General features: G+C 52.9%; 2 protein-coding genes across 2 annotated transcripts in view; one reads left to right on the top strand and one right to left on the bottom strand.

The window, feature by feature from the left end:
* Positions 1 to 7,193: 7,193 nt before the first annotated feature.
* On the top strand, positions 7,194 to 12,984 carry LOC128813401 (dual oxidase maturation factor 1-like). The gene is made up of 6 exons (XM_053988498.1): positions 7,194 to 7,340; positions 8,207 to 8,264; positions 8,817 to 8,951; positions 9,129 to 9,342; positions 11,861 to 12,075; positions 12,671 to 12,984. The coding sequence occupies exons 1-6, from the start codon at positions 7,194 to 7,196 to the stop codon at positions 12,877 to 12,879; spliced, it is 978 nt and encodes a 325-aa protein (XP_053844473.1). The 3' UTR covers positions 12,880 to 12,984.
* Positions 12,985 to 13,687: 703 nt separating this feature from the next.
* DUOXA2 (dual oxidase maturation factor 2) overlaps positions 13,688 to 16,883 on the bottom strand; it is a 6,354-nt gene continuing 3,158 nt past the window's right edge. The window contains exons 5-6 of the mRNA XM_053988746.1: positions 15,780 to 15,994; positions 13,688 to 15,366 (exon numbers count right to left, since the gene is read on the bottom strand). Coding sequence (XP_053844721.1) covers positions 15,173 to 15,366; positions 15,780 to 15,994 — 409 coding nt within the window. The 3' untranslated portion in view covers positions 13,688 to 15,172. The remainder of the gene's footprint in view (positions 15,367 to 15,779; positions 15,995 to 16,883) is intronic.

The following is a 16,883-nucleotide window of genomic DNA, read 5'->3' as shown; positions in this document are numbered from 1 at the left end:
GTTGTGTCTGACCCAAAGTCCTCTCTATGACCCTGCTCAGGAGATGTTCTTGCAGTGTTTGTGCACCAAGTGCTGCTCCTTGGAGCAAGAGACAGGGATCATCCCAGCTTCAGACTTACAAAGTCTTCTTTTATGGGCTTTTTTATGGGATGAAAACAGCTCTAGGGCAGCAGGGACAAAACCAGCTGTGGGTTTTTGTGGGTCCCTAACCTAAAATCACCAGAGTGCTGGAGTGCAGTGAGAGAAGGTCCAATCTAACATTTTCTTTTCATTTCTATTCATTTTAACCTCCATGCAGGGCTGAGAAGAGGACAAGGACTCCAACAGGAATAAGGGATTCATAAATTTTTTGGTTCTTCAGGCTGGTGGAGTTAAAATACAGTGAGCAGTATACAGCTGCCGTAGCACTGGGGAATTGCAGCAGTGACAGCTCCTTGTGCTCGTGGTCCTGCTGTGCTGCACAGGAAGGTGCCATAAACCTCCTCCTGCCATGTCCACCAGCCAACCTTTGGACTCCTTCTACAATGCTGAGACCATGCCAGGAATTGCAGAGCTGCAGAATTGCCATGGAATTGGTGGATTTTATAAAATATGTGTAGGTCAGTACCACCACGTGGAGGTGTTTTCCTACTGTGGGAAGACCAGCCAAGCAGTAACTGGGGCAAATCTCCTTCCTAAAGGGGCAGGCAGAGGTGGATGCAGTAAGACCCCTTCCTGCTCCAGGGAGGATATAGAAAGAGTGCACTTAGGACACTCCTGTCTTTCCATTTCCTGCTCTCACAGTTCCCACAGCCTTGTTGACATCTCCCAGCCTCTCACGTGCCAGGGAACACCTTTGATTTCAGGACTGAATCTGTACCCGTTCCAAGTGTTTTCATGCCAAAACCAGCAAAAACTGGTCCAGGGTGGTGGCACTGATAAGGGAGCCACCAGCCTCCAGCCTGGTTATGTTGCTGGTGTGGAAGGCAGCAACCTGCTCCAGAACCTGGATCCAAGTGCCATGGAAAGGGCTAAGGGAGCTCCAGGCAGGGCAGGAGGACTTGTGGGAATACTTACCTGGGACTTGGAAGAAGGGGGACTCTGTTTTTCTTGCCTGGGAACATTTGTGTGGCAGGCACACCTAGACCTTAAAAGACCCTGTCCTTTCATGAAGGGTCAACCTCCCAGCTCCCTGCCATGTGTGCTTTCCCTGGAAGGATGGGAGACACCTACCCTGAAAGGTTTTAGGGAACCAGCTCTGATGGGAGGTGTGTGAGACTATGGTGGGAGGAACAGGGCCTTCAGCCTCATATAAATACTGGTGGGTGTCTGCTGAAGGCCTCTGGTTCAACCTCTCACTCACAGCAGGACTGTCACCACCTGCAGGACACCATCCCAGGGTGATGTTTGGTGGGACAGGACCACTGGGAGGGAAGAGCTCTGACCATCGTTGTCTTTGGGTGATTTTGTAATTATGTTTTATTCCCTAATTGTCTGCTTTACACCCAGAAAATGGCTGCTGTAGACTTAAGATAGACCTGGGGGGTGGGGCAGGGAGCTTTGGGCTTCTACCTGATTTTGGTTCAATCTCTCTCCAGGCTGGACTGGGGATGCTGCATTGCTCTTTTTGTGGGATTAGCTTTAAGCTAGCTTTAAGCCAGAAGTTTTTTTTTTTTTCCCTTCCCTTCCCTTCCCTTCCCTTCCCTTCCCTTCCCTTCCCTTCCCTTCCCTTCCCTTCCCTTCCCTTCCCTTCCCTTCCCTTCCCTTCCCTTCCCTTCCCTTCCCTTCCCTTCCCTTCCCTTCCCTTCCCTTCCCTTCCCTTCCCTTCCCTTCCCTTCCCTTCCCTTCCCTTCCCTTCCCTTCCCTTCCCTTCCCTTCCCTTCCCTTCCCTTCCCTTCCCTTCCCTTCCCTTCCCTTCCCTTCCCTTCCCTTCCCTTCCCTTCCCTTCCCTTCCCTTCCCTTCCCTTCCCTTCCCTTCCCTTCCCTTCCCTTCCCTTCCCTTCCCTTCCCTTCCCTTCCCTTCCCTTCCCTTCCCTTCCCTTCCCTTCCCTTCCCTTCCCTTCCCTTCCCTTCCCTTCCCTTCCCTTCCCTTCCCTTCCCTTCCCTTCCCTTCCCTTCCCTTCCCTTCCCTTCCCTTCCCTTCCCTTCCCTTCCCTTCCCTTCCCTTCCCTTCCCTTCCCTTCCCTTCCCTTCCCTTCCCTTCCCTTCCCTGGAGTCCCCTCAGCCTCTTTCCCCCCCGCCTTGAACTGTTTTCAGCTTTTCTTATTTTTCCTTTCAGCCCTTCTGGGGAGGCAATGGGGGACCTTGGAGGAGCTGAACCAACTTGAGAAAGGACATTAAAATCCAGCTTTGGCTGCTATGAGGAGAAGACCCACACCAGACATCCAACAGGTTCCCAGCGGCTCTGTGAATTCTTTTCTCCCCCCTCTCCAAAGAAGGGCAGCCACCACCTTTGCTTCTCAGCCACACGGTGAGGTGAAGTTGGGGTGTAAGGTTCAATTTATAATTTTTTTTTCTGTGCTTTGAGGGTATCTTGCTTTGATAATGAACAGTTTTTCTTTTTTTTTCACTTTCATCCCCTGGTATCCATTTTTGTCATTGACAGAAGAAAAGAGACCTACTGAAGCCCTTTCTCCTTAGAGAGAACATTTATTCCAGGGCATTTCCTCCCAAAATTTGTCTCCAGAACTGAGACCATTATCTATCAAAGCTTTTGTGACACCCAGAGCTGGTAGAGAACATGCATAGGTGACCTGGCCAACCTCAAATCTGCCTTGGATATCTTCCACCACAATGTTCACTCTGCTGATGTGAGATCTGGAAGCTCACACCCCTCAGGAGCTGGTGTGAAGGGATTCCAAGGCTGGCAAGGAGATATAAGACAAAGGAGTTTCCATGGAAAAATGTTGCTTAAAGTTGGCCTCTAATGCCAGGGATTACAAGAGAAAGCTCTCTAAGCTGCAGCCAAGGATGAAAGTGATAATTACCACACAGTGCATCATTAACAAGCCCCAGCAAAGCTGGGAAAAGTCCAACTCCCTGGTGGTTCCATTAAACTGGCAGGAAGGGCTGTTATCTGTGGTGACAAGCTTCCCCAAACTGGGACAGTAAAATCCCTGATAAATGCATCCCAGAGCTAATGCCCTTCCCGAGACCCACAGCAGGGCAGAAGAGCTCTGTTAGATGAGGGAGATGCTCTGGGATGAGTCTGAAGGGGCGGTTTGGGAGCTGGCAAATCCATTTGCTCTCTGATGGAGAGGAAACACCTGTAAGAGATGCAAGATGGGAGGTGACATTCTTCCCCTCTCCTCCCAGCTCCCAGGGTATCAGCTTAGACCCTCTCGTGATTCCTCTCCGTATCCCTGTTGCAGAGCTGGGATTAGGGCAGCCTGGAAGGGGCACTTGGGCTCTGTCAGCAGTAGGGAACAGCTGGACCTGCAGCCCCTCATCCAAGCTGGGTAATCCCAGGAAGCAGCAAGGGAAGGAACGGGAGCAGCCCAGACCCTTCCCCACTCAGACGTGGGTCTTAGTGCCCACGGGGTCAAACACGGAGTTTCTGGGGTGGATGGAAATATTTGGGAGGGCAATGGGACAGCAAGGTTCCTGTCCCTGTATCTCCGAGAGCCCATGGAAACCTGTAACACTGGCAGGAGCTGAAAGGAGCTGTTTGGGACTAGAAGTATTGATGGTCAAGCACCCAAAGCAAGATGCTCTTCCTGAACGCTCAACACAATTTCTAGATGAGGATTTCCTCAGTGGGGCTGAAACCACATGTCTGGAGCTCATGTCATGTTTCAGTTCCCACCAGGATGATATGTGGCTCCTGCTGAGCTCTGCCTCCATCTCCTGGCAGTCCTTTCACTTGACCCTGAGCTGTCTCCATCGTAAGATGTGAAACCCACTGGTCAGTGTAGTGGGTAGCAACACCTTCTCCTTCTCTCAAAATGTGTAATTTCCAAATAGAGCTGGAAAAATAGATCCTTCTTGCAAATATATCTAGAGCCTAACCAAGGCCACAGCAACCTCTCTGCTCATCAAGGTGGAACTGACCAGAGGGGGTCCCTTCTCCTCCTTCATTCCTCCTGTCATTCCCTTCAAGCTGCTCCATCGTGACCCAAAGATTCCTGGGCAAGGATCCACAGGATGGACTTCATCACAACAGATCCCCAGCTCAACTCTGGCTGCAGCATTGTCCCTGTCAGGGAAAAGGACAGAGGGGTGATGGGGACAGCTATGGGGCAGAGTGACTCCTCGAGACAAGCACCACATCTATCTTCCTGGCTCCAATGGGTCAGGCAGAAATCCTCCTTGTTCATCCCCAAAATCACCTCCCTGCCCAGGCATGTACACATTCTTTCCTCACTGCACTTCCCAGCCCTGAGAGGGGTGGCTGATCCAGCACTCAACATCCTCTTGCACAAGAGGTGATGGGTGCTGCTCCCCCTGCCCCCACCTCCCTCGGTGACCTGGATCCAATGACTCATCTCTAATCTGGGGATTCATCTCCCCAGAGGGAGTGAAGCAGAAGCTTCCCAAGAAAGAGGGCTGCCCCAGCAAGGGCAGGGTGCTGATAGTGGGAGAAGAAACTCCCTGGAAAATGCGTAGTGTTCCCTGGAAACTGTGTGATGAAATGCACACCTTTACTACCTGCAGAAATACTCAGAAAATTTAAAAAGGAGGAAAACACAAACAACCAGTTGTAATAATAGCCTCTTCCTATATGCAGAGTGCTGGGTGAGGGGTAAGTCAAGCAGTTTTCTCACACTTCCCAGGATATGATCTCATCAGCACTCCAGGGAAGGGGAGATCCCACTGCCACAATCACACTGGTGTTTCCATCACTGCTGGGGACAGATGAGAGAACCAGAGCATTTCTGGGAGCTCCCCTGAGGTCCTTGCACACAAACCTTGTGTTGCTGGTCACCTTTAGAGAAAAAGGGGAACTCCCTCCCGTCTTCATTTTTGGGAATAGGATATCTCCCCAAAGGATGTGTTTGTGATGCTTGTCTGAACAGCCCCAAACCCATGGTGCCTCAATCCCTTCGGAAGGCAAACTCCATACATTGGTTTATCCAAGCCAGTGTAGGGCCCATCCCTCTGCTGCCTATCCCAGCTCCAGGGAGTGCAACGAGGGATGCTTCAGACCCTCATCCCACACGTCACTTCACATGGTTGCACCTTCCCCATCCTGATTCATTTCGTCCTGCCACTTACCAGCCACCTCCTCAGTTATCCTCTCCCACACTGGAGGGAGAGGTGGTTCCACCTTTACAACAGGTCCAAAGCCCCTGTGATCATCCCTAAGGATTTGCTCCATTTGCTGTGAAGCCCATGTCTCCCTCTGCTTTGCAGAGGCTGTCAGAGCTGGAGCTGGTGCCACATCCCCACCAGACAGCTCCTCAGCACATCTCTGCACACACATTCCCCAGCCACATCACCCTTGCCACCCTTTAATTTTTGTAAACCATTCCAGGGGAGTGATCCTATGTTCAGACTGGGTCAGACCAGGTAGGGATTTGAAGGGAAATGGCAAAGTCTTTGCCCAAAAAATGCCTTTATTTCTGGTTGGGCATGAGTGAAAACTTGTTTTTACCTCCCTCTGCCAAGGAGGTGGGTTCCCAGCCAGCCCATTCACTGGGATAAAAAAAAAAAAAAAAAAAAAAAAAAAAAAAAAAAAAAAAAAAATCCAGGGGGTGTCTGTGCCAGTTTCAGAAGAAAGACCCCAAACATGGGTCAGGAGAGTGTTTCTGCCAGGCTGGTCCCTCTCAGTATCAATACAACCTTCTTCAGACAACTGAAATGCCAAAGTAGAGGAGCAAACCCCAAAAGCTTGAATTTCCATGATCTCCATGCCCTGGCCAGGTAACAAACCTGAGCATCTTCTGCGTGATGGGGCTGGGAGCACCTCTGGACACCTTGCCTGGTGCCCAACAGCTCAGTCAGGACCCTCTCAGTGATGGAGTCAGGGGTCAGGGCCATCAAGGAGGCCACGCAGGCACAGCCTGTGCTTGATGATCTCGGCTGGGAACTCCACCCCACAGTGCCCATGAGGGCTTTGGAGACCTCTGGTCTCACCAGGATCCAGAGGGCCCTGGCAGCTCCAGGGTCTTCATGACATATGGAACTGGAGTTTTTTTACTGTTCTCCAAGAAAATTCAGGGAGATGAAGCCAACCCTTCCCAGGGCTGTGCCCGCAGCAGGAGCGCCGGAGCGGCCGGTCCGCTGTGGGTTCGGCTGGATGATCCAACCGCCTTTGGAGGCGGGCACTCTAAAAACCACCGGGAGCAGCACAGCCGTGACTCCACGCCAGGCTGGCTCCTCGCCCGCAGCCTCGGCAGGAGGTGCGAGCGGGCGGGCGGGTAGCACCACGGCTCATCCCGGTGCATCCCGGCGCTTCCCGGTGCATCCCGGCGCACGTCGCGGCTCCCAGCCCGGGAGCGGCTGTAGCGGAGGTAGGCTCGGCGTGGGGAAGGGTATGTGGGTGTTTCTGCTGCTGCTGCAGGGATAGCCCCCATTCCCGGGGGATGCTGAGCAGCCCTTTCCCAGCAAGAAAGGGAGCTGGTCAAGTGCTGTGGTAAAAACAGCCTTTGGTCTCCCAAGCAGCGTCCTACCGCTGTCCCCAGCTGGCTCCTGAGGGCTGACACACCGCTGCCACGGGCGGGCTGTGTCTCTGTCCACTCCGTGTTATTCCCGTTTCCTCGGACGCTGAGGAGTTAACTCCACGGGGGCTCAGCCAGGAGCAGCGCGATTGGGCTCAGCCTGTGTTTGTGCCGTGATTCACCCAGAGCGCCGAGCCAGGCTGCTGGATAAAGAGCTGAACTAGGCAGGGTGGGAGCACAGGCAAGGTTTTGGGGATGGGGAACAGAGGAGGGGAGTGAATGGCCCAGTAGTGTTTGCATGTCTTGCTGTCCCTCTCTGGGGACAACCTGAATATTGCAGCAGATGCCCTGGTGGCTCCAAGCCAGCTCTGCTGTGGGCTGTATGCTGGGAAGACAAAGGGTTCCCGTGGGAGATCCCCGAGTGCATGGCCAGTGTGGGGCTGCAGTGCCCAGGGGCGCTGGGATGCACACCCAGCCGTGCCAGGGACAAACAGAGTGCTGGCAAGGGGGCAGGAGACACTTCTGTGGGGAAGGCTGGTTGGAGTGGATGTGTGGAGATTATTTTCTCACCACTGTCTCTCTGGGTGCCAGTTTTGAGTCCTTCCAGGCAGCAAGATGACACTGTGGAATGGCTCCTACCCCTTCTACCCTGGAGCCAATGCCTGCTTCCCCTTTGACACCACCCGGGCTGTCATTGTCACCATATTCCTCTCCATGTTGGCCACGTTCATCATCATCCTGCCAGGGATCCCGGGCAGGGGGGTAAGTGGAGGGGCAGGGGCAGTTCAGACCTCTGGTCCCTGCCTATGCATTCCACATTCCTCCTCCTTCACAGCCTCCATGCCAGACTTGGCAAGCAAACCTGCCCGCGGGCTATAGCCAGAGCTCTGGGATCTCTGGAATGCCATGGGGCTGAGTGAGCTCCAGCCCATCCCAGCATGAACACCAAACTCCACCACCCCAGACTTCTGAGGCAGCTAGAGCTGATCTTGGCTGGATTTCTCTGTGAACAAGACAAAAATCTTTCACCAGAGTGGAATAGCAGGGTGAGGCTCAAAGATGTCACCCCACCTTCCCAGAAACCTCAATAAAAGAAGGAGGTGTGTACCGGGCATGTCCCAGCACTGCTCACTGGGCTCTGTGTGGCCAACAGACCCTGCTGTGAGCCACATCAAGTGCCTGGTTTTGCACCAGGGCTGGTTGAGGGGCTTCTGTCCCCCAGGGGACACTCTACAAATGCCTGGTCACTCCTTTTTTCTACAGCTGTGGCCAGCTGTCAACACAGCTAAACACATGAAGTTTGGATAAGTGTGGAAATTGCAGCTGAAGACTGTTAGAGGGAATGTTTCCACCCTCCTTCCCAAGAAAAGGGCCATCACAGCTTTCTCCAAGAAGATCATTTGATCTTCTTCCTCTGCCAGATCTTCCTGCTGCCTCCCCCCCACCACAGCATGGATGCCACGGGTGTACCCCATGCCAGCACCCACAAAGCACATGGGGTGGCTCCCCAGGGGAGGGACAGGTCTATTTCTCACCATTTCACGTTTCTAAATTATGTGCTTGGTGCTGAGATCTTTGTGGTAAAATCTGACTGACCCGTGTGCCTCCACTCTGTTCACCCCTCACAGCAACTCTTCTGGTTCCTGCGGTCGGTGCTGGGGCTCTTCATAGGAGCAGTGATCCTCAGTGAGTGCTGGGGTCCTGGGGGAAGCTCATGGATGCCCAAGAAATGGAGGGGAAAGGTGGGGGAGGGTGGATAGATCAGTCAAGGGCCAAGTCCAGCCCGTAGGATGAGTTCATGGGGAAGATGGACACATGTCTTGTGTCTGGGAGGTGGCCCCAGCAATGGGTGAAAGGCACTCATATGCCTCCAGTCTGAAGACTGGTGGTCATATCCAGGGCAGTCACCAAAAGCTCGCCACCGACTTCCAGGGAATTCAGGCATATTGGCAGGGGCTAAGATGAGAAGCAGTGCCCAGACATCAGCCCCACTGCCACCAGGGTTAGGATCTCCACTGGGGCTGGGGAGAAACCAACCCAAGTGGGGCTTTCAGGGTCATGGGGTGGGAGTGATCTTGGGGAAGGACATACAGGACTCCTGCCCCTTGGGACTAACAGCCCAGTCCTGAACTTGGGATGAGGTAGGTGATGCTCAGACCATGGCGACCATCCTGGCAGGTTCTTCCAGCATCAGACATCTTGCTGCCAGGCTGTAACTAACCCCTGAAGTCTTCACAGATGTACAGTTCACCAGGGACTGGGAGACTGGCTGGGTGCAGGCAAACACCTCCTACAAGTCCTTCAGCCATGTCCAGGTGAACGCGGACATCGGGCTGCACATCGGCCTGGCAGGGGTGAATGTCACACTCAGGGGTGAGTCTGATGTCCCCATCTGGAACTCTGGAGAGGCCACGGCCCCAGCAGGTCTACAGCTGCTCTGCAGGGCCCCTTGCTCTGTCTGGAGGCTCCTGGGAGCCTGCTGTGCCTGTGCTGCTGGCTGGCAGTGCCCAGGTGCTGGCACAGCAGGACCTCGGTTGGTCCCTCCCGCAGGAAACCCAGTGGAGCAGATCAACGAGACCATCAACTACAACGAGCACTTTCCCTGGAACTTTGGAGTGGATTATGACCGCAGCTACAGCGAGGGGCTGCAGAAGGGGCTGCCCAGCCCCATCCTCTACGTGGCAGAGAAGTTCAGCACGCAGAGCCCCTGCGCCGTGCACAGACAGTACCGCATCACCAGCCACTATGTGTCCCTCACCCTGTGGTGAGTTACAGCCAGGGGTCAGCCCTGCCCTGCACTGGGGAGCTGGGAAGGACCAGGGACAGCAGAGAGAGCTTTATGGAGCCACCCTTGTCACTGTAAGACCATGTCAAAGCCTTGGCTCTCTGCAGAATCTGGGGTTCTCATGCTTCTGTGCCTGTCATAGATTCATAGAATTGTGGAGTCATGGAGTGATTTGGGTTGGATGGGATCTTAAAACTTATGTTGCTTTAACCCCCAACCATGGACAGGGACATTTTCACTGTTCCAGGGTGCTCCAAGCCCCATCCAGCCTGGCCTGGAACACTTCCAGGGATGGGGCAGCCACAGCTGCTCTGGGCAACCTGTGCCAGGGCCTCACCACCCTCCCAGCCAGGAATTCCTTCCCAATATCCCATCTAACCCTGCCCTCTGGCAGTGGGAAGTTATTCATCCTCATCCTGTCCCTATAGGCCCTTGTTCAAAGTTCCTCTCCAGGTCTCTTGGAGCCCTTCCAGGCACTGGAAGGGTCTCTAAGGTCTCCCCAGAACCGTCTTCCCTCTCTCAACACCCCCAACCCTTCCAGCCTGGCTCCAGAGCAGAGGGGCTGTGGCCCTTGGAGCATCTTTTGTCCATGTCCCCAGACCCCTCTTATGTCCCCAGACCCCTCTAATGTCCCCAGACTCCCGTGTCTTGATGTACAAAACTGCAGTCAGACAAAATGTCATTGAAGGGAAAACAGATGCAGCTGTGGGGCTCACGGTTCAAGATCTCTCCCAAGGACCAAGAGAAAGAGTCCTCGTTGAGACCCACTGTGAAGGGTCTTCCTTTGCACGTCCAAGTGGTCACAGACCTGCCTGAGGCGAGCGGGAGGGACCATCAAGAGGGAGCTCATGAAACTTAGAGCCCTTGTGTGTGTTGTCATTGTGGAGTCCCAGAGCACCCCCACGAGTCTCAGAGGTGGTGGGAAAGGCACTGCAGGGAAGAGAGAGCCTTGCAATTCCCCCTTGAATGTAGGTTCCAGGACCCTGTACCCATCTCCTTTTTCATTTTCAGGAAAAATAATTATCCCCACCCAAACATTCTTCTATTTCAGAGCAGAAATGTTCATGAAAACTTTTTTTGTTTGTTTGTTTTCTTGGAATCAGAAAAATTTGTTAGGCTCGCCTTCCCAGGGAGCTAAATCCAAGCCCCAAGCACAGGGTAGGGCTGGCAGCTGGGTGCACTCCAGGTGCTGAATCAGGTGTGGGCATGGCTAATGGTGCAGTTCTTCAAACAAAGGTGTCCCTTGATGCCATTGTCCCTCTGAACATCTGGGAACTGCCTGGGGGTGACCAGTTGTGGACAATCACAAGAATCAGGAAAGAAGTTGCAATCTGATTATTAGAGATATCCTCTGCCCAAATTAAGGTGTAAATGAGACCATATGCTGAAGCCAATAGTATGGATTTTATGTCACAGGAAATATGATGCAGACAAAGATAGAAAGAAATAGAAAAGGAAACTAGGAGGAGAGAGAGTGAGAGAGAGACAGATTAAATAAGAAGATACGACCACCCATGGAACCAGACAATGCCCCATTGATCCTCCTCTCTGGTCTTGTCAGAGGTGGGAGTCCCGCAGAACTCAGAGCCCAGTGCTGGTTCGGGTTTAAGTGAGAGCACCCAGAACTTCCCTGCAGAGGGGAACTTTTACACTTTGCAGCTCTGTGGATCAGGGGTATTTCTCCAGTGGAAGGGCTCAGAGTCTCGGGATGCTTCAGGGGTCTTGGATGGTTTGTGATCCCTTCTGAGGCATGACTCTGCCTCTCATGCTGGTGTTGAACAAATTCTGCCCCCTCAGAAGGGATGGAAACCTCAGGCCGAGGTGTGAACAGAAACAATGTGCCATGTGAACAGGCCCTTCCCGGGAAGGGAGGGGGAGTGGTTCAGCTGAGCCTGTTGTGTAAGGGAGGACATTGGCATGACAAAAAACATCACCCTGCCTCTCCAGAGTCTGCTCCTCATCTGCCTCAAAACCCAGAGCTTCTGGGGTGGCTCCTCTGTCTTACGTACATCTGAGGGCTTGCCACCACACACCCGAAAAAACTCCTCCTTCCCCCCTCGTAGAGGGGAACCCAGCCCCAGCAAAGCACCTGCTGCCTCTGCAAATGGCCAAATGTTTGAGCTATTAAACACTAATATTTCAGTCTCTCACAGGAACCTCCAGAGATTTCTACTCCAGGCCCACACCCAGAGCAGGGCTGATGCCAAAGCCCTACTGAGGTGCTCGGGGGCTTCAGGAAATTCAATACTGAACATTCCCAGGGGTGCAGATCCCTCTCCACTGCTGTGGGATCTGTCCCACAGCTCCACCATGTCATGACACAGTTGTTTGGGTTGTAAGGGACTCTCTAGATCAGGCTGTCCAGATATCTGCTGAAGCAAAGCCAGCTAGAGCAGGTTGCCCAGGGCTTTATCCCTCCACTGGGATATGGAGAGGAGACCCTGACTAGATACTCCAAGCCTGATGTTTTCTGCTCAGTTTTGTGGTCCCTTTGCAGGCTGGCCTTTTGCACATGGCTCATTTCCATCCTTCTCTTCTCCATGTCCATCCTGCTCTATGGTGGCCAGATGCTTCTGCTCACTGCCACACTGATCCTCTTCTCACTGCTCCTCTTCTCCACTGCGAGGAACACCCTGAGGTGCCCCATCCAGTTCGGCCCAGTTTCCTTGAGAACAGACTATGGTGAATCCTTTTGGCTGGCATTAGCAACAGGTGAGTGCTCAGCTTGCTTCTGGGGCATTCCTTCTCCATCCCTACAGAGATGATGGCCCAACAGCACCTCATCCCTTCTTTCTCCATGGCTGGTCACAGAAAATGATAATTTTAGGTTAGAAGATTTTAGATTGGAATTATCAAGGCTGGGGAGAGAAAGAGATGAGCAGCCAAGAGAATTGAATGTTTGAAGTTACCTGCTGCCTAGAGATTCCCTCTGCCTTTCAGGACCTGCTCCACTTCCGAGCAGCAATTATTTCCTTTGATCAAACCAGAATTTTCCATGTTACAACATCACCTCCAGGGAGACTAGCCCTTTTCCAGTAGCAGGTAGTAACGAATTCCTCTTCTTCAGGCTAAACAAACCCAGGTCCTCCAGCCTTTTCCTGTGCACGCTGGGCTCCAACCATCCCAGCTCTCTGCCCCAGTTCACTGACCTCTCTTTTGTACTAAGGAGCCCAAAGTGATGCCAGACTCGAGAAGGGGAAAGAGAAACCAACACCTTTGCCTGCCTGCTGGGTGATGCCACATGTCCCTGGCGTGCAGCTGGGACCCAGCAGAGCTCCTGCAGTGCTGTCACTGTGTATCTTTGCAGGGCTGCTGTGCCTGGTCTTGGGGCTGGGCATCATCATCCTCAACTCCCTGCAGCCAGAGAAGCTGAAGCTCATCTTTAGCCTGGACAAGAGCAGTGAAGAGGAGCTGTGGGACAAGTCCTGCCTGCCAGCCCAGCCCAGCTGCTCTGCACAGGATGGGCTTATGGTCCCCCTCGGGGAGCTCTGCCACAGGGCAGCCACCCAGCTCTGAGGCACAGGAGAGGCAGGACAAGGCCTGCAGATGCTGCTCCTGAATTCACCAAATCCATCAGGAGCCCAGGTGGGAAGAGACATGGCAAGAACCAAGTGATGAGAATATCCAGATCTGAAAAAGTGTCTCAAATACAACAGTTTTTGTTGGTTTGGTTTTTCTTTTTTTTTTTTTTCTCTGTTTTACTGTCCTTCCCCTCAGTCCATCCCAACAAACCCTGAGTTGGCCCCAGGATACAGTGATGAAATCAAAACAAACTAGGGAGAAAGCAAGTAACTGCAGACTCACAGTTATGAACCAAAGGAGAAGTAGAGCCCACAAGAGCCCTCTCACTCTGAAGGCCCTCAAAAATTCCCCCTGCCCTTGGATGCTCTTCCCATCAGCAGTCAGGAAGCGCAGATGGAGCTGTGCTCCTCAGGCTGCCCTGTACCAACACCTCCTCTTAGTCTGAGGTGAAGAGCAGGATGGCAAAGAGGAACACGATTTAGTGGGATCCTGGAGGTACCAGACCAGGAGGGAAGGAGGGGGAGGAGGAGGTGAGAAAGGAGGTGCAACAGTGCCTTGGAGATCAGCTATAACCAATTAGGGAGAGGTGAGCAGCACCTCCAGTCTCAGCTCCTCCTGGGTTACTCATGACAAAGGTTTCTTAGTGGGTGACCTTGAAATGTGCCAAGGAGACATTTGTCCCTATGGGAAGGAGGCTGCTGCTGGGGGCTTGCCAGAAGAGACCTTCAGATATGCCCCATGGCCCCTGCTTAAGAAACCAGCCCCCTAAATGTACACAGTGTTTCAAAGGAGAGGGGTTTTAGTAAAGTTTTATTGAAAATAATTCCTGTGCAGAACAAACCACATTAGTGACGTACAAATATCATCTGACAGAAATAAGTAACTTACCAGCAAGGATCTCAGAAAGAAAAGTCCAAATACTGAAATTATGTACTTTACAATTAATTGGAATGAAGGTGCCCAGGTTTCCAGCATTCAGATATATAATCCCAGAATGGTTTGGGTTGGAAGGGACCTTAAGACTCATCTTGTTCCACCCCCTGACATGAGCAGGGACACCTTTCACTATCCCAGGTTGCTCCAAGCCCTGACCAACCTGGCCTTGGACACTGCCAGGGATGGGCAGCCACAGCTGCTCTGGGCAACCTGTGCCAAGGCCTCACCACCCTCCCAGCCAGAAATTCCTTCCCAATATCCCATCTAACCCTGCCCTCTGGCAGTGGGAAATTATTTCTTCTCATCCTGTCCCTACGGGCCCCTGTCCCCAGTCCCTCTCCAGATCTCTTTGAGCCCCTTTATTCTCTGGCAGGGGCTCTGAGGTCTCCCTGGAGCCTTCTCTTGTCTCCAGGTGAGCACCCCCAGCTCTCCCAGCCTGGCTCCAGAGCAGAGGGGCTCCATCCTCAGAGCATCTCCGTGGCCTCCTCTGGACTCTCTCCAACAGCTCCACGTCCTCTCTGGAGGCAGCTCTGCAGGTGGGGGTCTCACCTGAGTGAGGCAGAGAGACAGATTCCCCTCCCTACCCTGCTGCCCAGACAGTCTAAGTGTTCTCCAGCTGGACACAGAAGTGTCCAGCTGGAAGTGGAGTGAAGGGATAACTTCACTCTCCTTCCTTTCCTATGGCATCTTTTTGGCCCACACTAGGCTACAAGTTTCGTCTAATAAAGGCCAAATTTGGAGGTGAAAAGAATCCCATCAGCACATCCCTCACAGCAAACTCCATGGTACATTTACTCAGCCTTTGTTTCTGCAGCAGTTTTTTTGTTCCAGCTCCTGCAGCATCCAGCCTGTAGAAATTGGATCCATACCTGGCTTTCCTGGATACACCTAAACCACAAAATGTCATATTTGGGGAAAAAATGAGCAGGTTTAATCCCAGGCTTTTGGAGTGGCAGGTGCTCCCAGGCAGAAATGTGACCCATGACCTGTTTCTCAGTTTCAGAGGGAACAGATCATTGGAAAACCCCTGCACTGCAGCGTGGGACAGGGCATGGAGCAGGAAGGGCATGGAGCAGGAAGGGCATTCCTCCTGGGCCAGGGGTCCCCAGGTGAGTGTGCAGCCCACGTCTCAGCAGCTGTGAGCTGCTCTGATGGCAGCCTGCCAGCACAGCCTGCCCCTTCCAGAGGGAGACACAGGGAGACACAGTCTGGGAAGTTACTTCCCAGCAAGGACCCATCCCAATGTGGGCTTCAAAGGCAGTTGCATGAGGAAATGCATCTCTGGGGACATCAAGAAGAATTTGTTCTGCCCTTTTGGGTCCATCTTCAGGGAAAGAGTGAGGACTTTCTTTTAGACGCTGTTGATTTCAGAGGGCTGAGAAGGAGACAGGCCCTTGCTCACAAAGTGAGGGTTGATGAACACCTCAGGCATCTCCTGGTACTCCTCTGCTTTGTCCTCACGGAGATCAAAGAACGTTTTCAGCAGGTCCAAACTGAGGTAGTGCATGGCCACGATGGTGATCCCAACCACAAAACAGAGTAGGCCTGGAAACAAAAATGCACTCTGATTGAGTTCCTGTCACTCCAGCAGTGTCCCCACCCCACAGCTGTCCTTGGATTGTCCCCTGACAGAGGACAATGCCTTTGCTTGTGGAAGGTGGCCTTCTATTGTGTGAGCTGTTCTGAGCATCCTTAAAACCCAGGCACAAGTGTGAAAACCCAGGCAAGTGATCCCAATGCCTTTGCACCTCAGGAACTATAAATGCCTCTATTGCCTTGAGATGAGGATCGTGTTTCTCCTTTTCCCATCCCTCTCCACATCTCTGCCAGGATCTGCTTTGCCAAGGCACAGGCTGGTGCTCTGGGGAGCTGCACTTCCCACTTGGGAGGGAAGCACTGGGACTCTGGTAATCCAGAGGGACACAGTGATGTGACCTGGGGCACCCTGATGTTCTTACCAATTGCTAGCATGAGCCAGAAAGATCCCCCATAGGCTACGTGCAGGGTCCTGGTCCCAATCTGGATCAGGCACATTGGAGTGTTCCTCACGGTGGAAAAGGAGAGCAGCGAGAAGATCATGAAGGCCCCTGTGACCAGGAGCATGTACCCTCCATAAATGAGGACAGGCATGGAGAAGAGAATGTTGGAGATGACCCACGTGCAAAAGGCTACCCTGTAGACAAGAGAAGACCAAGAGATGAGTGGTGTGAGCCCCATGGATTAGGATGCTCTGTGTGAGGATTTCCATGGGGTAGGAGAAACCTGAGCTCCAAGTGCACTGTAGGAGGTGGAGAAGAGCTGTGGGCAGGCAGGAATGATCCCTAATCCCCACGCTGGGCAAGAACATGTGCAAGGCTCACATTGCTACATCCAGGAGGCAGAAACACAGATCTCCTCCTCCTGTTGCTCAGCCCACAGACAGCACCAGCCTCAGTGTATCTGGACCATCCAGTTATCTGCCCTTTCACATGTGGGGCACTGTGGTCCCTGAGAGTAGCACCCAGGACTGAGATAAGTGCAGGAGCAGGCAAAGGTCATTTGTAGTAGCTCTGAACTTGCTGAGAAGTTGGGCTACAGAGGAAGGCCTCAGCTATGGACCAGGGGCTCTTGTTCCATGGCATCACCAGGATTCTTCCCTAGTTTCTGTGTCCCTGCTGTCAAACACCAAGAAGGGAGAACAGCGCTGCAATGGTTCTTGATGGCAAACACGTGGTGGAAGGGACCATCTCCTGCCAGCTGGGGGCTAGCTCTCCCCCAGCCCAAGTGGGCACTGACCTTGCCAAAGAGTCAAGATCTACTCCACAATCTTAGGATCTTTTTCTCACCTGGTCCCAATCTTAGATACAAAATCCACTCACAGGTAGGGTTGGGAGAGTTCTTCATGTGTCCATGGGCCTCTCTGGGCCACCAAGGACAGCAGCTTCAACTCCATTCATAGGAATGGACTTGTGCCATCATCACCACATCACAGCAAGGACCTGCACCACACTCCTCTCTCCTGTGCCCAGCCCTGTGGATTTGTCCAGCAGGGACAACCAGGACTTCTTCTCTGCTCAACCTAA

Source organism: Vidua macroura, chromosome 12 (assembly GCF_024509145.1).
Source record: "Vidua macroura isolate BioBank_ID:100142 chromosome 12, ASM2450914v1, whole genome shotgun sequence".
Classification (NCBI taxonomy): Eukaryota; Metazoa; Chordata; class Aves; order Passeriformes; family Viduidae; genus Vidua; species Vidua macroura.
This window is presented reverse-complemented; position numbering and strand designations above follow the sequence as displayed.

Excerpts from the sequence above, each read along its gene's own strand:
- LOC128813401 (XM_053988498.1), top strand. The coding sequence starts at position 7,194 with ATGACACTGTGGAATGGCTCCTACCCCTTCTACCCTGGAGCCAATGCC. Across the intron at positions 8,265-8,816 it reads CATAGGAGCAGTGATCCTCA|ATGTACAGTTCACCAGGGAC; the intron begins GTGAGTGCTGGG and ends AAGTCTTCACAG. Across the intron at positions 12,076-12,670 it reads TTGGCTGGCATTAGCAACAG|GGCTGCTGTGCCTGGTCTTG; the intron begins GTGAGTGCTCAG and ends GTATCTTTGCAG.